Here is a 20,462-nt window from a genome sequence, read left to right as displayed (position 1 = left end):
CAGTGGGTCGCTGTCAGCGGGGTGGCAATGGTCAGGGAGCAAGGAAGTCCTCTGTGACTGGAACAACTCTTGCTGTCCACACGGCGTCTCCGATCTGATTGCCTAAGTAGGAGTCCCAAAAGCGAGGCGGGAACACCAAGCCCGGGGCACCTAATGGGAGGGAACTGAAAATTGTGTAATGTTGGGAAAGGAGCTGTGTGGGCAGGCGTGGAGCCCGAAGTAGGCAGGAGAGCAGTCGAGTGTGGTTTTGCCTGCTAGGCTCCCTCTTCCTTCCCATGCCACACTCAGCCTTAGTTCGGTGCTGGTGAGATGGTCCTGCCTGTTGGAAAAGGGAACTTGACCCAGACCTGGAGAAACACCCCTGCTGCCTCGGGGTCCACCTGGGACGTGCTGTCCCCATGCTCTGCTCCTCACTGCGTTTTTCTTACTTCTTGTACAGGTCAGCAGAGCAGTTGGTGAATTTTGGGTGAAGAGCTGATCAGCTGTAGGTGCGAAGATGCTGCCTGGGGGTGGTGCAGGGCAGAGCGCTGGGTCAGTCAGCTCTGGGTGCTGAACGCCTGGCTGTGGGGTGCCCTGCCTCACCTGCTGCTGCCACGCGTGGCAACCTGTGGCTGTTCCCAGCTGCTGGCGCAGTCAGCCCAGCATTACTGCTCCCACTGGTCTGACCCTGGTGCCTGCCTGAGCTCCAACCTGTGGCTGGACCTCCAGGTACTCCTCTTGTGTCCTTGCGGTGTATTTTGCTCAATTCCGAAACCAGGAGTTTGCAGGAGGGTGTAGAGAAGAGAAGATGGGGCTGGACTCTTCAGAGGTGCAGAGGAACAGGATGGGAGGCAACGAGGACGTGCCAGAACATGGCAAATTCTGACTCAGTGGAAAGAAGTGTTGGTCAAGAACATGTCAGGCACTGTGACAAGGTTGTGGAGGGGCCGGGAGGTCGCGGTACCTGGTCGTACTCAAAACTCAGCAGTACCCCGAGCACCCTGCTCTGAGGGAGCATGCTTGGAGGAAATGTTTCTGTGCTTCTGGGAACCCTCTTGTCTGCTGTGAAGGGCAGAGTTTATTTGCCCACAATAACTTTTAAAAACAGTTCTCACAGGAGGGGAGCAGTAGAAGGAACTAGGAAGAGTATATTTAGCAAACTGTTTTCCTCCCCTCTCTACCCGCACTGCACAGTGTCATTATGTGGCTTCGGGTGCTTGCTGCAGCCGGGTCTGTTTTGAGACAACAGCGCGTGGGCACGGCTCTCCTTCAGCTCACAGGCGGGGGCTGGAGGCATGGCCCTTCCTTTCGGGCCCCTGCTTCCCCCCAGCTCTGCTCACAGGTCAGCCAGTTGAAACAGGGTGCTGCAATCTGGTGTCCGCCGGCTGCGCTGGATGGAATTCAAGGGTTGGGAGCAGAGCTGTAAAACAGCTTCACGTGTGGCCGCGGGACGCTGGGGCCGAGAGACGCTGCACTGGTGCTCGATACCTGCGTGCATGCGTGGTGGGGCTGCGCTCGCGGGCACTGCTAACTCAGCGCAGTCTTATCTCGGCCGTAATGATCATCCTCTTAGAGTAAACCTCTGAGTGGTTAGTGTGAGATACCAACAGAGGGCCCTGAGCAGAAGAGAGGCTGGGCCGGGTGGTTGTGCAGCTGGGGGATTTGCAGAGGAAGGGCTGGGTGATGCTCTCGAGCCTGGCAGCTGCTGTCCCCCTGCTTCCCGGCGGCGCTGGCGGCTCTGCAGCTGCCCCAGGTCCCAGGTAGGTGGTCCTGGAGCCTTCGTGCCTTTGTTTGAGAAGGAACAAAATGCAGTTATTTAAAAGAAGAACAACACCCTCTCTTCTGCAGATTAAATTTTGACATGATGGAAAACCTTGTGGGAAAGATAATTTAATTACGAAAAAGAAGACGTTGTCACTGAGACGCTGGGAGCTGGGAGCAGTGCTCAGCGCTGTTCTGTGTGGGGAAGGTGGCTCATCGCAGCAAGCCAGGAGCTCTGAAATCCCATTCCGTGCTGTTTTGCCCAGCTGTATAACCTCCAATGAAACCCAGCGTCAATTAAGATGTGCCCAAATTGTTCTGTTTCCCGTGGGCCAAACGGGGAGAACTCTCCCAGGAGCCGCCTTCCTGTGGCGGGTGCCTGGCCGCTGCCGGGCTGGGGCAGGTCAGAGCAGCCGGGACGGGGCCGGGGCTCCGCGTGCACCCAGCGCTCCTGGCCGCACACCCAGGCACGATATCGGTCTCTACAGATCTGCTGTCAGGAGCCTCCTGGCGTTTCGTGGGGGTTCCCTGGGCTTGGTGCGTCCCCTGGAAGGTCCGGAGCTGGTGCTGGATCAGAACACACGTACGTGGAGCTCAGCGTCTGCTTCTGACAGCGGGCGGTGAGAGTCACAAAGGGGCAGGCAGAACGCCGTGTTCTAGCTCCTGAAGTTTCCAGCTGCCCTGCGCGCTTTTTGTCTAAGCCCCAGTGGCTTTTCCTTGTGTATTTATTTGTGTGTGCGTGTCTTCGCTCTGTGCCTGCCGTTACAAACTTAACGAGCCGGGATGCGGCAGGGCTGTTGGAAACCCTCGCGGGTGAGCTCCTGCCGGCTGCCGTGCCTCACAGGGCTGCTCCTGCTCCTGCCTGGAGCTCACCACAGCACCTGCTTGCTCACGGGGCTCCTGTGGCGTTTGCTGAAGTGACGCCCCACGGCCAGTAACACCAGTACCGACATATACCGATACCACTGGTACCGATACACACCGATACCACCAGTACCGACATATACCGGTACCACCGGTACTGATACACACCGATACCACCAGCACCGATGTATACCGGTACCACCAGTACCGACATATACCGGTACCACCAGTACTGATACACACCAGTACCACCAGTACCAACAGATGCCGGTACCACCAGTACCAACAGATACCGGTACCACCAGTACCGACATATACCGGTACCACCAGTACCAACAGATGCCGGTACCACCAGTACCAACAGATACCGGTACCACCAGTACCGACATATACCGGTACCACCAGTACTGATACACACCAGTACCACCAGTACCAACAGATGCCGGTACCACCAGTACCAACAGATACCGGTACCACCAGTACCGACATATACCGGTACCACCAGTACTGATACACACCAGTACCACCAGTACCAACAGATGCCGGTACCACCAGTACCAACAGATACCGATACCACCAGTACCGATACACACCAGTACCACCAGTACTGATACACATTGGTACCACCAGTACTGATACACACCGATACCACCAGCACCGATGTATACTGGTACCACCAGTACCGACATATACCGGTACCACCAGTACTGATACACACCAGTACCACCAGTACCAACAGATGCCGGTACCACCAGTACCAACAGATACCAATACCACCAGTACCGATACACACCGGTACCACACCGACAGACATTAACGAAAGCCCAGCCCGCTGTGGGAGCCACCCGGGCCAGGCCCTGCCCCAGGCCGCCGCTGCCATGGCAACGCCCCCGTGACGTCACCGCGCGGTGACGTCACCCGCCCTCTGTGGCCGCGTCCCAGTTCCTCCCGGAAGCCTGCTCCTCCCTGCCTTTCCCGGCGTGCCTCGTGCCCGGCCCCGCCCCCGCCGGGACTCCATTTCCCAGCGCGCCCCTGGCGCGGCCGCCGCTTGTCGGCGCGGCGCTGCGCCGCGGGGCACGCCGGGAGCTGTATGCGGCGGCGGGGGGGGCGGCGAGCCGGGGCGGGGCGGTGACAGCAGCAGGAGCGGCCCGGGCGGCGGCGGCAGGAGGAGGCCGAGGCCGAGGGGAGCGCCGAGCGCGGCCGGACCCGACCCGACCCGTGCCGGCGCAGCCATGTCGGGGCTCCTGGGGAAGCTGTTCGGGGCGGGGGCCGGCGGGAAGGGCGGCGGGAAGGGCCCGTCCCCGCAGGAGGCCATCCAGCGGCTCCGCGACACGGAGGAGATGCTGAGCAAGAAGCAGGAGTTCCTCGAGAAGAAGATCGAGCAGGAGCTGGCGGCCGCCCGCAAGCACGGCACCAAGAACAAGCGCGGTGAGGGACCGGGCCGGGGGGGGAGGGTTGGGGGGGGGCGCCGGGCCTCGTGTCGCCGCCTGGGGTTGTTTTTTTAAAAAAAAAATCGCGGATTTGGGTTAAACGGGTTTGGGTCTGCTGCTGCGGGGCTGGATCGGCCTCTGGAGCCGCCTCGGAGCTCGGCTGTGGCGCCGGGGCCGCGGCTGTGCCGGGGCGAGGCTGGGGGCCGGTGGCAGGGTCAGGGCTCGGCCGAGCCCTCCCTCAGGAGGCTGCCCTGGGAGCAGCTCCGTCCACGCAGCAAATCGGCTTCCAAACCCGGTCCTAACTTACTGCAGCAGCCTTGGTGAGGCTGAGTTACTCCTGTGTTTTTTTGGCCCGCTTTGGTAACAAGCTTAAAGGGAGAGCTCCAATACCCATCGCCACAGCCCGCCTGTGCTGCGGGTCTGGCACCTGTTACTGATCCTGTTTAACTGTGCCTCTTCTTTTCCTGCTAGGGCTTTGGACAGGCCGGGGGGGATGGCGTTAAACTAGAAGAGGGCAGGCTCAGCTTAGATGTGAGGAGGAAATCCTTCCCTCTGAGGGCGGCGAGGCCCTGCCCAGGCTGCCCCAGGAGCTGGGGGTGCCCCATCCCTGGGGGTGCCCGAGGCCAGGCTGGGGGGGGCTGGGGGCAGCCTGGGCTGGGGGCAGGGGGTGGCCCTGGGTGGGCCTTAAGGGCCCCTTCCCACCCGAACCTGTGGGTTCTGGGCTCTGTGAGGCCTCTCCCCATGCCTCGCTGTGCTGTGGGCAGTGGAGGCATCGCCTTTCCTTGGAGGCGCAGGAGGGAGAAGAACCTGCCCGTGCGCTGCAGGATTCTGGGTCAGGCTAATCGAGGTCTCCAAGCAGAACAGGATCCTGATGAGTAATTAAGGAGCTGTGAAAACGAGAAGGGCTGAGGATGGTTTTCTGGTGGAAAGCCAAAACATTCCCCCCCCCTCCTCCAAGGAAACTTTCCTTTTTTTTTTCCTACTCTCTGAAGCCAAGAGGCCAGTGTTAATACTGGGCTGCTGGGAAAGCCAGTGGGTATCTGCTGCCTTGCTGGGAAGCGAGTTCTCCTCGGGACACGCCGTTCGTTTCTGCACAGTTCGAGGTGTCAGTCATCAGTTTAGCTGGAACAAATTCCCCGTGTGTGTTTCTTTCTTGTTACATGGCTGTTTGGATTTGTCCCTCTCTGACTTCAGGCTGTTTTATAATCCAGAAATTGTGACTTTGATGCAAAGTCACTTAAATTTGTAACTTGGGGAAAACAAAAACAAATTGGTTTTATTTATGAAAGTCTGCTTTTTAATGGAAATGTTTTGATCTAATGCTGACGTTTTAAGCAACACCAAACGACCGCTAATTTATTAGGGATGGTTTTTAAGGATTGGCTCTTTATTGGATCTGAACTTTTAGAAGACCCAACTCTAAAAATCCTTAGAGCTTTCTTTCCTCACCGAGACTCCTGGATTTCCCTCCGGGGGTATTTATATGTCCCCCCTCTTTAGCAAGGTGCACGGCCGGGAGGTTTCGATGTTAGCAGAAGCTGCTGTGGTAAAGCAGGCAGGAGAATCTGTGAGTCTGCAGCAGCGGGGAGGGAGCTTCACGGGGAGATCAAGGCGCTCTGGGGAATGCGGAGCGATGTTTCCGTGTTCCTGGGGGGAAGATGCACGTCCCGCACCCTCGGCGTCACGGCAGGAGCCGCTCCGTGCTGCTGGCACACCGAGCCCTTGTTCGGCTGCCAAGCCCGCGTGGTTTCTAAAGGCTCATTCACCAGCGCCTTCAGCACCCCTGGAGTCAGAGGGAAGCACAGAAACTTCACACAGGCCTTCCGGCCCTTGTGCCTGCCCCAAGCGCACGCAGGGCTTTTATTAATCTGTGGACTTGTTTTGCGTGTGTGTTTTTCATCATCTGCATGGAGGGTGTCTGGGCTGTGCAACCAGACAGCTTCTCATGAAATTCTGGAGTTAAAACGAGTAACCAGCTGGTATAAATACCCTTAGCATGTCCTTAGGCTGCTTTGCTTCTCGGCACGGGAGGCTTTCAACTTGTGTTAGGAATTTTTTTTATGGTCTTTCTTTCCTGGCTGCACGGCTGTGGCAGTTTTATGATCGCTGTGCCCTCGGAAGGGACTCGAGCGTTGGGATTTTAACAGGCAGCATTTTTTTTTCTTTCGCTCTACCAATTCCTTCCTATCGCTCCCTAGTACCCAAGTAGCTCCTGGAGAGGGGGAAGGCAACAATCTGCAAGGGTCAGGTCGACGCGAAGGCATCGATGCTGTTAGGGAGAGCAGCAGCCACAGCTTTCGTGTGGTTACCATTTGTTGTCCATGGGGTGGAAAACTGCCAAGGAGAAGGTTGGTCACCCTTAGAATAGGATGAAAAGATGCAAGTGAGTGTTCTGCCTTCTGGGAAGGACCTGGGTTAGGCCTGTGTTTTGTTTTGTTATCTCCTGTAAGTGTCCAGCCTGCTCTTTTGCAAACGGCGCGAGTTTGGGTGTTCACCTCTTTTTCTCAAGAGACTCTTCAGCACTTTTGCTCTAGCTCACGAGCAGTGGGCTTACTCCTCTCGGTGAATGTAAGCAGCAGCACTGAGCGTGATTTGAACACCGGTCAGCCCTTACCTTACTAGGTACGGCATCTGTCCTGAAAGTAAGCTGTGTTAACCGAAGGTGTGTGCCCAATGGTTCGGAAGTGCTGTGCAGTTGCTGCATCCTTTGCATCCTTTTATCCCACTCCAGGTGGTGTGTGTGGTGGTGTTGCATCAAGTCAGGATAGCTCGGGCTGATCTTCATCGCCCCTGCCCCAGCTCTACGCCTTTGGCCACCAGCGGGCTAGCTCAGGAAGCCAGGCTGCAGAGGAAATAGCGCGTACAGAAAGTGTGTTCATGCCTTATCCCTGACCTCTGTGGGTGTCGTGCTTCAGCCGGCGTCTTTTCACTGCCTTTTCTGATGGAAACCCCCAGGTGAAGTTGTCTCAGTGTGAAGTTTACAGCAGGGAGAGAGCCCTGATGCCCTGCTGGGTGCCGCTTCTATGAGCAGCCCACCAGTGATTAGATCCGGAGTAAATCAGCGCAGTCACGCTCCTGCCTGCCCCTGGATTTTACCTTCTTGTTAGTGAACACAAGGTCCCCAAATACTGGAAAGAGGGAGAAGCTGACACCACGCTAATGTGCAGTGGATATATTCAGGTGTTAGCAGGAGACTGACGTTTTGTGGATTTTCTATCAACTCGGATTTCTGCCAGCTAGTCAGAGTTCCTCCTTCTCTGTAAATAAACACAGTGCTGTTTTTTTCGGCACTGGTGACCAAGTACAAAACGGATGCAAAACCGCGGCTAAATACCAGCTGTGTAATTCAGGCTTTTCCTGGAAAGACAACACTCCTATTTTCCATCTCACACCAAAAAAAGAAAGCCAAACAAGAAAGCTGGGCATGAGCTGGAGCCGAGAGTCAAGGCGTTATGGCCCCCCCGTCATCTTTTAGTGGACCCTGGTGCTGCCCCAGGCAGGTCAGCTCAGCTGGCCGATCCCACCCTTCTCCGCCTGTCCGTCCGTCAGTCTGCTCGGTCTGCTGTGTCCGTCTGTCCAGAGCTCAGCAGGGCTGCCCGGAGCACCGCGGCTGGCGTCAGCTTGTCCCAAAACCAGGAGGGGCAGACCAAAACCAGGAGGGGCAGCGTCTGCTTCCACCGCTGCTCCTGCGCTGACGTGAGCGGCTGCGTGGGCAGTGCGTGAGTTGGGTCAGTGGCTGCTGCAGCCAGAAGCGAACTCCCTAAAGCACAAACCAAACCAAATGCCCGCCAACCCTGTTCTCTGCTCTCCGGCACACAAACAAGCACTGGGGCTGGCCCCACGGTCAGGAGCACGGCTGGAAGGAGGAGGGCGGTTCTGCCTGCTCGTCCTGCGCGGGGCCAGCCCCGGTGTTGTAATCGTGGTGAAACCCGAGCGGGACGTGGGTCTCGCAGCTGGGGGCAGCTAGTCATCCGCTGAAACGTGGAAGCACACCTGCGTGGTGACGGGGATGCTTTTGTGTAGGTGTCTGAATGGCTCCAAGTGTCCAAATCACCTGGAGCTCAGGGAAGAGAAAGCTGCAGCCTCAGGATCAGCAGCCTGTGCGGAAGGGTCTCGCTTGGGATCGCTCGCAAACGTGCTTGCAAGGTCCTCCGTGATCTCTGGCAGGAGAAGTGAGCTCTGCTCCCAGAGTCAAGTATCACGAACCTGGTTTTGCTGTCATAAATCATAAGCTGCTGATGCAGGGAAGCAGAAATCCTGTAGCAGCTGCCATACAGCCCTCCTGGTAACAAGGCGCTTGTCTGTGTCTGCAGCCACCGTCCGGTTCCGAAAGCATCTTTCAGCTCCAGGTGCTTAACTGGAAAGCACAGTTTCAGTGTAAGGGCGTCGATAGCGATGCTGGCCGAGTCCTTCGTCTCTCCCTAAGATGAATGGGTTGAGTGTTAAGCACCTGGCTTGGGCGAATCGTGCTGGTTACTCTGGTTTTAAGGAGGTGTTTAAAGCAACAGGAAGCTTGTAGTCCGCCGTTCTGGCCTGCGCCTATGGAACAGACTTTTGGAGTCCAGTTGCAGTAGTATAGAACAACTGGGGAGGGATGGGAGGATTCAAAACACCTCTTAAAAAACTTTGAAAAGTTGCACAAACAACCCCCCAGACCTGCAGTTCTGCCAGATGCAATTTGGTAACGCCTTGCTGCAATCCATCCTTTCCATGTTCTGTGCCGTGCCCTGTCAGAGGGGCAGCCTGGTGTGTTTGCAGCCACTGACTTTGCTTTTATTGCTTTTTTATTGCTTTTTCTATCCCAGTATCACGTGCTGGGTTCCGGTACCTCGGTAAGCCTCAGCTCTTGTTAGTAAAGCCTGCTGAAGGGCTCCTGGTTCTGGTTCCGAGCCGCAATTCGCAGCTGGTGCGGAGTGCTGGTGTGGTTTAACCCTCCTTCGCTTACTCGGACTCGTTCAGCAAGCTGCCAGCTTGGTTCTCGCTGGCAGGCGTTGTGCTGGGATTTTGGGCTTGGCGCTTGTTCCCTCCAGGCCTCTGGTGGCTTGCAGCTTTCAGGCCTGCGGTGATGGCACAGGACGCGGCTGTGCTTCGTGTCGAGCAGGGATTACTTTACAGCCTCTCCTTCCTCTGCATTGCTGCTGGGTGCTGGAAGCAGTAGCACGTCGGGCCGTACACTGCTGGCTGGAAGGCCACTGCCAGGATTTGGACGGATTTTTGCTCTCCCCAGTGAAATCCGTATCTGTTTTGGAAAAAAACCTGGAGTTGTTAACGCTGCCCTTTCTGTTGTTCCGGGGCAGTGTGCGCCGCCCGCCCGGAGCCTTGGCACGGCGCGTGGTGTGAGCGGGGGGGACGTGGCCTGGCCTGCAGGCAGCGAGGCTCTGCGAGAGTGCGTCTGGCAGGAGCGGGGTGTAAAGCGAAACTTCGCCGTTAACTCGTGACACCCAAAAATGCACCATTTTGCAAAACTAGAAGTTGGAGCAGCGTGGGTACTTCAGCGCGCTCTCTGTGGATTCGCAGCCAGGTACCCAGCGAAGTGGAACTTGTGGCACAAGGTACCCGAAACGGACAGGGTGCAGATGCTAAAAACGCTCGTGTCAGACGTGGGGAGAGCCTGGCCGTCCCCTCGGACACCTGACGGCCCCGCGGAGGTGCTGCCGGTGGCCATGCTGGCAGAGCTGGCTCTGCAGGTGGCTGAGGCCGTTGGCAGGTGCAGGGCAGGTCTGCTCGCAGCGCCATGCTGGGCCCGGGCGAGGAGGCTGGGGCATCGCAGACCTTGCCGGTGGTACCGGGGTGGCGAAACACGTGGCTGCTGGTGGGAAGGGCAGAGCTGGAGATCCCTGTCGGTGAAGCTCAGTGCCTGCCTGGGACCAAGGCAGTGACGGTTCTGCCCCAAATAGCCTCACTGTTGGAAATCCAGTTGGGAGGAGCCTGCTGTGGCTTCCTGCGGGTTCATCAGCTATGTGAGGCCTTTCCAGTACTCGTTTTATAGGGGCTAATACAACCGGAGCGCTGACATGATATAATATAACCATTACACTGGCAGATGTTGTCTTTTAACTCTGAACTGGCTGGCAGTCAGCTGTGGCAGTTTGTGTTGGTGCTGTCCCAAGAACCCGTAGGCACCCGTTTTTGCACACACTGACTCGTGTGTTTTGTCCCTGTGTGCAGCGACTGAGGGCTCAGTGCGGGCTTCCACGACTGCTGCCTTCTCCGTGCTGCGGTCCTGCGCTGCTCCGTGCCCCTGTGGTGATGGTTGCTACAGCTCGGGGGAGAAGGCCCCGGGAGAGCTCCCAGCGGCTGCCCGGGCCTGAGGGGCTGCAGGAGAGAGGGGAGGGACCCTGCCAGGGGGTAGGGACAGGCCGGGGGGGATGGCGTTACACTAGAAGAGGGCAGGCTCAGCTTAGATGTGAGGAGGAAATCCTTCCCTCTGAGGGCGGCGAGGCCCTGCCCAGGCTGCCCCAGGAGCTGGGGGTGCCCCATCCCTGGGGGTGCCCGAGGCCAGGCTGGGGGGGGCTGGGGGCAGCCTGGGCTGGGGGCAGGGGGTGGCCCTGGGTGGGCCTTAAGGGCCCCTTCCCACCCAAACTGTTCTTTGACCTGTGAGGGCTGTAATAACGATGCGGGTTGGCAAACTTTTGGAGCTGGAGCCTGTACGGGTTTGTCGTTTGAAATGAAATGAAGCTCTGGCCCAGAGGTGGGCCGCAGCCTTGCCAGTGAAGTGCTCAGAGGTTGAGTCAAGAAGTACGAGGTATTTTGAAAATAAATATGGTTTAATTTATTTGCTTTGTAATTCTGGGGTTTCCCCAACTTTTTCCCCTTCCCATCATCGGTGTTGGAATTGGAAAATTCATGAAAAAAAGTTAAAATTTTCACATCTCAAAATAGCATAACTTCACCAGACAAGATGTTGAGGGAAGTGCTAAATATTATGACAGCCTCGATGAAATTCTTCAGCTTGGCGACACTGTAGTGGGAACTACACAGAGCTGGAAAAAGGGTGACAGATTACCCAACCAGTAACTTACTTCGTGCCCCAGGAAGAACAAGTCTCCAGATGAGCCACTTAAAGGTAGGATCTCCTGAATTTTGTGTCTTTAGTCTCAAAACTATTGCTTCAACTTAAGGATTCTTTTTTCCTGTCAAAAAAGAACATGTTGAGATGTTTAAGAGGAGCTACTTCTGTTCTTGTAAAGCTGAACCTCTCCGATGTGTTTCTGGGAAGGAGACTCAGAGGAAGACAGTAGTTTTTTCACTGGGATTCTCTTTAACTAGGCGTCCTTCAGCAGTCACAAAATAAAGAAAACCCACAACGAGCATTTGCAGTCTGTAAGGATCCCAGAGAGCCCTTAAGGAGCGTACTTATTTCGTCCAAAAACCTTCAACATTTGTTGAATTCTGAATAATGTCTGTGTGTGTATAAATATCAAACTGATGTGAAGTAGGGTGCAGATGTTTAGCAGCAAGCAATGTTAGTGGGTGCTTTGAAAGGGTAAGAGAGGACCATTTACCCCAGTGGCCTCAGGGAGAAAGACAGAAGTGTCCAGGACGGCTCGCCTAGAGATTATCTCAGTGAGGATTTTTGACCAGAGGATTGCTGTCTTGGTGTTCAAGGAGCAAAGAAATCAGCTTTGAAGGGCTTCTTTCATCCTGGACTGTTAATCTCTGCTTCCTGCAGAAGGCCGGGCCCAGGAGGAAGTTCCTCATCTCGCCAGCTCTGGCCCCAGGAGTGCAGCGTGCTTCGGTCTGCAATTTTCAGCCTGAGTGACTTACTCACCACTTTGGCAGTAAATCACATTGCGATCATGGGTTGTGACCTTCAGAAGCTCACTTTCTGCGCTCATAAAACTGGCTATTTCTGACTCGCTTGTATAAGGAAGCACGATGAGGAGATGTGTTAGGGTTCAAGTACAGCTCCTTCCACCCCAGCTGTGGGGTGCGGAGCCACGGGGCCGATCCCGGCGTGTTACGGAGGTGGCTGCCGCTGTGGTGCTGCGGGTGCTGCTCGGGCAGGGAAGTAGGTTGGTACCGCTCCGCTCGGTACTGCACGTAGCAGAGCTTGTGGTGCTAGTGTGCAGGGGTGCTTTCTTCTTGATCGCTTCCCCCCTGAGTATTTATACATTTTTCAACAGTGAATCCGTATTGTGTAGTTCAATCTCTTGCACAATGGCCTAAATGCTCTTGCACTACTTTCTTCAAGAGGAAGTTGTAATCCTCTTGTTCCTCTTGTTGTTTTAAATTCAGAGAGGACAGAAGCCTTCTTTTAATCTCTGTCTGGGTTGAGGTGCTTTATTCAAGTAGTTCTAATCAGTCGCTTAATCTTTGAGCTAGGAAACATTGCCGTCCTTGGAGGAGAGGGTTTGGGAACTAATAGGTGCTTAGTAAACAGACACAAAAAGATAAATGGAGAAAAAAGACAACCCCAGTTTCTTCCCGGGCAAAACCACCGCCTCCCTCCAGGAGGGGCACAGGAGCCTGCTGTCAGCCCTGGTGGCTGCTTTCTGGTAGTGGGGGAAATGTGTGGTGATGGCTTCAAGCATCCAGCATAAAGTGACTTTTAGGCCTGCGTATATCCTCCGGACGTCACAGATCTCAGTAGGTGATCCTCCCTGGGAACGAAATCCTGCTGCTTTGCCCTGTGTTAGCCTTGGAGTTGATATGAATTTATCTTTAACCATGCTTGAGTGCCCCTTCCTCCCATCCGCTTTCACACCGTGATGCTTAAAATCAAAACCGTCTTCTCTGACCTCCGACGTTCTGTGCTGAATGTAGGCAGGTGATTAATGGGCAACCAGTTAGGAACAGGCTTACGTGCTGGTTGCTGGCCGTGCTTGCTGCCTCTGCAGTCCCTTGTCCGAGGCTGGCGTGTTGTTAGTGTCACTGAAAGGCCTCGTGTTCTTCTCAGGTGGAGAAGTGCCACTAGCGTGCAGGACAGGCGCGAGGCTCTGTTGGAGCAGATGAAGGTCAGGAGAGATTTCCAGCACCGGTACCTGCGCCAAAAAAAAAGCCCAGGCAGAAGTGTGAAGGACAAGGCTGCTCTCTAGCTGTTGTATCTGGACCAGGGGTTTTGGAAACAGCCCAAAAGGTTTTAGAAGTGCCCTGAAAAGATCTGACCTCTGGGTCCCTGAGCACAGAACTGAGTTGCCAGCTGCTGCACGGTGTGAGCCCTGGCTGCTCTCAGAGCTTCCCTGGGACGTGCTGCGGGTTGGTTGTGGCAAGGTGCCGCCTGGGTGCTTTTCTGCTAACGAGTCTCTTCTGCTGGGTGTGAGCCCCTGCAAGTGTTCTTCAGCGTTTCTGAGCTCGCAGGCCTCGGAGGTAGTGCGGTTATTCAAGGCTGAGCTCAGAGGTATGAAGGAATTTTGGTAAGAGCGGTGGGATTTATCATTACTGGATTTACATCGAGCTTTTTGTGTGCTTGTAGCATTGGAGGTTTTTTTTCTGAATTGCTTTAAATTAGATCTTCGTGGGATTTTTGTGAGACACTGTGAGCTGTTTGCTAATTCTCAGCAGAGTGCGAGATTAACAGTCACTGTCTAAGGTGAAGCCGCTGCAAGCCAGGCAGCAATTTACTTGTTACGCTTTGTGGTGCCTCTTGTTTATCCCATTTCAAGGGCAGCGAGGATGTTGTTGATGATTATATTTTCTGCCTAGGCAAGCAGCAGGAAGATGGAACCACATTTTCAGACGCAGCAAAAATAATGATGCTTCTTCTGTTGAGTAAATTATAAAACACAGATACAACGTGCAGGAGGGCACCCGCCGTGAAGTGACTCTCCATCACCTCTGGTGTCTGGGCTTTCTGTGAGAGGGGGCCAAGAGACCCTTTTGGGAAGCCTCTCTGCTGTTACCTCACAGTATTTGTTTTGGCATGGCACGGCTGATACAGGATACGTGATTTTTGAGGCTGCTGTGGAGCGTTTTTGTTGCATATGAATATGGCTGGTGATATTTTCTGATGGTATCCCTGGCTCTGCCATTTCTTCTTTCATTTGCCAGAGAGAACTTAAAAATTGGATGTGAGATTACCCCCACCCCAGCTGCAGCAATCAGAGCTATTAATCCGTCTTCCTCTGCTTCTATTCCTTCTGCTTCCCATCGATAGTCTGGAGCGATGGGCTGAGGTCAACTGTATGAAGTTCAACAAGGCCAAGTGCTGGGTCCTGCACCTGGGGCACAACAACCCCAAGCAGAGCTACAGGCTGGGAGATGAGTGGCTGGAAAGCTGCCTGGCCGAGAGGGACCTGGGAGTATTGGTTGATAGTCGGCTGAATATGAGCCAGCAGTGTGCCCAGGTGGCCAAGAAGGCCAACAGCATCCTGGCCTGCATAAGAAGCAGTGTGGCCAGCAGGTCGAGGGAAGTGATTGTGCCCCTGTACTCGGCTCTGGTGAGGCCGCACCTCGAGTACTGTGTTCAGTTTTGGGCCCCTCGCTACAGGAAGGACATGGACGTGCTCGAGCGAGTCCAGAGAAGGGCGACCAAGCTGGTGAGGGGTCTGGAGAACAAGTCTTACGAGGAGCGGCTGAGGGAGCTGGGCTTGTTCAGCCTGGAGAAGAGGAGGCTCAGGGGCGACCTTATCGCTCTCTACAGGTACCTTAAAGGAGGCTGTAGAGAGGTGGGGGTTGGTCTATTCTCCTACGTGCCTGGTGACAGGACGAGGGGGAATGGGCGAAAGTTGCGACAGGGGAGTTTTAGGTTGGATGTTAGGAAGTACTTCTTTACCGAAAGGGTTATTAAGCATTGGAACGGGCTGCCCAGGGAGGTGGTGGAGTCACCATCCCTGGAGGTCTTTAAAAGACGTTTAGATGTAGAGCTTAGGGATATGGTTTAGTGGAGTACTTAGTGTTAGGTCGGAGGTTGGACTCGATGATCTTGAGGTCTCTTCCAACCTAGAAATCTGTGATACTGTGTGATACTGTGATATTTTAGGTGTCTGGTGTAACTCTAACAGATCGTTGTGCCATTCCTTCCAGTTACAGGGGGGAGGTGGACAGGCAGTGAGCGTGCACCTTGTGAGCTGTCAGTCAGGACAAATTCCCCGGGTTCACAATGCCTCGACCTCCGTAGAAGCCTGGTTTGGAACTCAGTGAAACTCCCGAGTGTTTTTTGCCACTGTTCCCAGTGCTCTTTGAAGCACCTGGTCCTGCTCTCCTCAAGTTGAGACGTGTTTTTGCCAGCAGAGCCTGGAGTTCCAAGTATTTGGAAAAAGGAGTCTTGAGTTCTTCCTTGTTTCTTTATAAACCAGTCTATATTTTGCTACTAACGATATTTAAAAGCATTTATTCAATGGGATTGCTGTGGGCATAAGTACCCCATCAACACTGCTTGTCCTGCAAGTGTATAAGCAGGACTTACTTGCAGCAGGGCTGTTGGTTTTTGATGGACTTACTGATGTTCCGAGCCAGTTTTTTTCTCTGAATGCAGTATTACGTAGCAAAAAATGTATTTTTATTATCCTGCTAACTTCTGATCACTCTCATTTTTCCTATTTCACTACCAAACTGTTGTAAATATTATGAGGGAGATCTTAGACTTATGATGGATCTGTTAATAATTGTTTGCATACAGGTTGAAATATCTTAAAAATTACATAAAAATCTTCCTGATAGCATTTTTTTTGAGAACAAAGTGAAATTATTTGGGTGAACTGTTACGCTCTTTCAGACTTGTAAGCCCAGACAGAGGAGGATAGTCTGGCAAAACGACTCTGCCCTTTTCGCTTACGAATGTTCATTTATCGGACAGAGGTGTGGCTGAAAGCCATAACATGAGCTCCTGCTTATCAGTTGTGTTGGAGTGCTGGGTGCTGCTGTGCCTTCTTCTTGCTCCCTGTGGTCAAATAGCATAAAACTGCTGCTGGACTTCTGTGGGGGGGCTACCACAGAAATTCAAGTAGGTAGGAAATGTAAAAGTAACAAAAAAGCACAAAAAATAATATTTTGCAGTTCAGCAACTGAAGACTAAAAAGGAAAGAAGGCGTGCATTTTTATATGTCAAAGTTTGACTTCCTAAGAAGGCTGTAAAATTTTCTTCAAATTTACTTTTGTACGTGCTTTTCTGTTCAGGGAATTGCCAGCAGTTTTCACCCAGAGCTCTGACCGTTTAAATCTTTATCTGTGCAAATTGGGTCCAATGTCCCGGCTGTAGCCGGTGATAAAGGTGAAGAATATGTCAGACTGCCATATGGAAAAGATCCCTTTGAGCTTGCTCACCATCTCTTAATGGGTAACAGGAGTCACCCAGTTGGCTGTAAATGTATTACCTTCCGATTTAATTGTAATAATATGCATTTCTGATTTTTCTCCAGTGGGTACTTACCTATGGAAAGTGCTGAAAACTTTACTGAAATTCAGATAAGTTTTGTTATCTGCTGTTAGGTTTTGGAGGGTATTTTAAGTGTTGGGGTTAGAAGGCAGAGCACACGCTGTCCCCCTGAAGTCTGGGGGTTGTGAAGTTTTCCTAAAATACTGCGTTAGTGGGTTCTTGCTATCGTCTTGTGAAAACTAACTTTCCATGTAACTATCAAATATTTCTGTTATTGTGGGGTTTGCTTTGATTTATTAAGTGAAAATAAGCAATTTATCTTGGGAATTTTATTTTTTAATAGTTAATTCTAAGTCTACCACCAGTTTTTGCTTCTTGCATCAACGCATCGAATCCAACGCTGTTTAGCAGGTTGAGATGGTCATCTGTCAGTTTGTTCTGGTGGTTCAGCAATCACTGTCCTTTTGTGATTCCTGCAAGAGACTTGAGCTAAAAAGAAAGAGGGGGAAAAAGAAAGGCAAGCCAAAAGATCCCCTCCTAAAACAGCCAGTGCTTTGAAGTGGTGCTGCTGTTTTTATATAGAAATGAGTTAATTCAAGAGCAAGTTAACCCCAATCCAAAGCCTTCCTGCTTTTTGGGAGGAGAAATACCTGGTGTTACCTAACAACTTCTGTGGAACGTGACTCCTTGCGGAGGGAAGGCTGTCAGGGTGATGATACAGCCTGCTCCGTGCTTTCTGAGCAGACACCGTGTTTCCCTTTCGCGTGCCTGGTGTCCTTCGCTGCGTGTCCTGTGCCGAGGAGCTGGTGAGGTTTCAGTGCAGAGCCTGGCAGCACCGGGCTGCTTTCTGCATCTCAGCCACGCTGCGCGATCCAGCGTGGACCCACCGCTAAATAACTGATCGCTGATGGGTTGAGATCATAGCCTGTCTGTGCTTCATCCTGCACAAAGGCAGATACTCTCGTAAGAAACATATAGTGCACAGTTTGCTTTTCTCATCGTGACTTTCATCATTAATCCTATTTGCTTTGACTGTCTGAATCTCAGGCACTTCACAGAAGCTGCTGTGGGATGCTGGTTTGATTTTGCAATCTCATACAGTTTTTTTTATTCTAGGGTAGGGAAATTGTCACACGTGGAAAACGTAGATCAGCTCCTTCTAGAGAAATGTGCTGCCAGGGTGCTAGCAACAGGTTCTGGGTCGTGAGCGAGGCATGTCTGGCTAGGTCAGGGAATAAATGGTTTGGGCTTAATAGGCGGTTGCAGGTCCTGCTGAGGCAGTTCCACAGCAATTACAGGTGGGTATTGAATTACGTTGCCTGCCAATTTAATTGCTGTCTTGGAAATAGTAAAGGCATAATTAGAGGTGCAGGTCCTGAGGTCTCCTCTTTTCATGGCTGCCTCTTCGTGAAGAGCAGAGCTGGGCTGTGTTACATCGCCACTGCAAAGGCGCTCCGTGCCTTGTGTTTGTGTGAAACGCCGTCGTGCTAGCGGGCCGTCCTGTAGCCAACTGGCTCGTCTTCTATTTATTTCAAGTTCTGAAAATGGATCTTGTGGAGAAAGATTTAATGCAGTTCCTTTCAGAGGAAGTATTTATAGCTTTGACTTCACTGAAAATTTAATAAAAACGTATTGTTCTGGTAGCGCAAGGTTTCAGTAGGTATTTATGCAGATGGTGAGGACCGTTTTGCAGGGTAAAAGCAGCAGAGCTGCTCATCAGTCTTCAGAAATCGACACTTAAATAGGAGAGTAGAGATAAAGTAGTTATAGATCTAACCAGAATCATCCTCTGAGATGTACGCTTCCATCCGATACCACTGCTCCGTGAAGTGTAACAGCAACGTGGACAATTTATAGCTCCAGAGACACCTGAAAATAAAGAAATCAGTCCTAAGAGGGAGATGGAAAACCAACTTAACTGTAACAAGCTTGAAAAAAAATAAATGATTTTAAGTATTTCACTTGAAAGTAGATGCATTTTCATTGATACTACTTGTTGTTATATGGCAGAAATGATTACTTAGTGGCCTGCAGGGTTTGCCTGTGGTCCAGGCAGAGCCAGACTTGTCTGTGAAGGGGACGTGGGGAGAGAACGGGGTCAGTGCTGCTGCTTGCAGAAAGGAAACCCCAGAGGCACGTGTCCTTTTGCTGGTGGGATGTGTGTGGGACTCAAATTTCCCAGACTTGGAAGATGAAAGTGGTGTGGGTGACCTAACTTAACTGGGTGGGTTTTTTTTCAGCTTAATAAAATCTTCTACTTATCCCAATGCATTGTGTTTATAGTTAAGCAAGGGAACGTGGATGAAAATAAATTGCAGAAAGTTGTGATTGTCTAATCTGAGGCACTGAATACCTTGTTGTGTGTTCCTTGGTGCTTTTAGCTGCAAGAAATTGCAGTCTGTTGTGTGAGGTTTTCGTCGTTGCAGAAACTCATTGATCACTGACCCTCCTTGGGTTGTGCTAAATGTCGATCCCGAACTGCCCAGACACGAAGCTTTGCGTGCGGCCATGCAGCTCCTGCTAGGGCTGCGTATTGCTCCTTACCCCCCTGCAGGTGGCTGGAACGTGGAGGGATTTCTCACACTTCATCTTCCAGTAGGTCTGGGTGAGCATCCGGGCCAGGGGGAGGTGGGTCCTGCAGGGGTCCTCGCTGCAGAGAGTGGGGCACAGAAACCTCGGGCCCCGGCTGGGCTTGGTGCCGGGGGGCGAGCAGCAGGGGCATGCCGAGCCTGGGCGCTGGGCTGGGGGGCGGTGGGGCTGCAGCCCGGACCCACGGGCTCGGCCCTGCAGGTTGGAGGAGCATGTAGCTTGTTTTTGGAAAAGCAGGAGCCTTGATCTCTGTTAATTTCTCCCCTGCTTACATAGGAAAGGAACGACAGGCAGGAAAGGAACGACAGACACAGACGGAAGGCAGGCAGCGAAGGCTGGGCAGTGCAGTTCTGGTTCGCTGAGCTGGCGTGTGCGGGGACGGAGGGAGGGGTAGGGTTGCACAACCGCCTGATAAACCCCGACCACGTGCTCTTTCACCATGATGCTTGCAGTGTTTGGTGTCTCAGGGCTTGCTTGAAGAGTACGTAAGCAGGAAGTGTAGATAAACTGTGGCTATTCTCAGGGAAAGCTACAGTGGGGAACTGTACGTAAATTACAGTGCTTGGGTTTGTGTAATGGTTATAAACCCCCTGGTTTTGCCTATAATTCTCCTTAATGCACAAAGTCTTGGATAAAGAATGTTCTTTTGCTATCTGACGCTTTCCCGGCATCTGTCAGTGTATAAACACAGCCTATTAACAGTTTTATCTTTCTAAGATAACTTTGTATATCCTTAATTAAACAATTAGTGCAGAATTAACCAGACTGAAAGTGCCAGTAATGCGTTGCTCTGCGCTTTATGCTTGGCATAAAGCTGGAACGTTTCAGGTGACGTTTGTGTCGTGTCCCAACAAACGCTCGCCTTTGCGTTACGCGAAGACCCCATCCTGCCCTGCTTCTGCCAAACGGCAACGGCAGCTGCTGCTGCCAGCGCTGCTTGGGTAGGGGGGGATTTACTGATTGCTGGGGTGGCAGCCACCGAAACGGCTTGTGCTGGAACAGCCGAGGTGATGTTCGTTTGTCTGTGTGATCACATCTGCGAAGGCAGTCTGTGGTCCTCTCCAAGTGTGCTTGGCAGCCTAAGCTGCAGCTGCCCAAAGTACTTTTTTATTCCTCCAGGACACTGGGGTAATTTGAAAATAATCAAAAGCGGTATATTCGTAGCCAGTTGCAGAGCTGGGGGTCTATGTACAGCTTCTGGGTGTTAGGATGTTATCTTGAAGGGCTGTCAAGCTTCTCAAGATGGCATCTGACAATACAAGAGGTGTCTGCTGGCTTGATCTGCTCTGAGGAAACAAGCTATTTTGCTTCTGTTGCAGGAATTTACTCACCGTGTCAAAGTTATCATGGCTCTAGTAGAGGAGATAAGGGAAGCTGCCTGCTGCTGGGATTTCTTCCTCCTTAGTCCCCCAGCTCTCCAAAATATCTGCTAGGGAATTGTAACGGGGACAGGCAAAGGTTTGAAATAGTGTTGTAAGTTAAAAAACAGAGAGGAAGGCTGTCATGACAGCAGTTTGTGTCCAAGTTGAGTTTTTAAAGTGGGTGGATGTATATTATACGACCAAGTCCATGACACCGTGGGC

The 20,462-nt window shown here is 52.6% G+C and overlaps 1 protein-coding gene across 1 annotated transcript in view; it reads left to right on the top strand.

The window, feature by feature from the left end:
- The first annotated feature begins 3,709 nt into the window (after positions 1–3,709).
- Positions 3,710–20,462, top strand: part of CHMP4B (charged multivesicular body protein 4B) — a 22,570-nt gene continuing 5,817 nt past the window's right edge. Inside the window, exon 1 of the mRNA XM_080557866.1 lies at positions 3,710–4,032. Within this exon, the coding sequence (XP_080413992.1) occupies positions 3,837–4,032 (196 nt within the window). The 5' untranslated portion in view covers positions 3,710–3,836. The remainder of the gene's footprint in view (positions 4,033–20,462) is intronic.

Source organism: Anser brachyrhynchus (assembly GCF_964034855.1).
Source record: "Anser brachyrhynchus genome assembly, chromosome: 16".
NCBI lineage: Eukaryota > Metazoa > Chordata > Aves > Anseriformes > Anatidae > Anser > Anser brachyrhynchus.
This window is presented reverse-complemented; position numbering and strand designations above follow the sequence as displayed.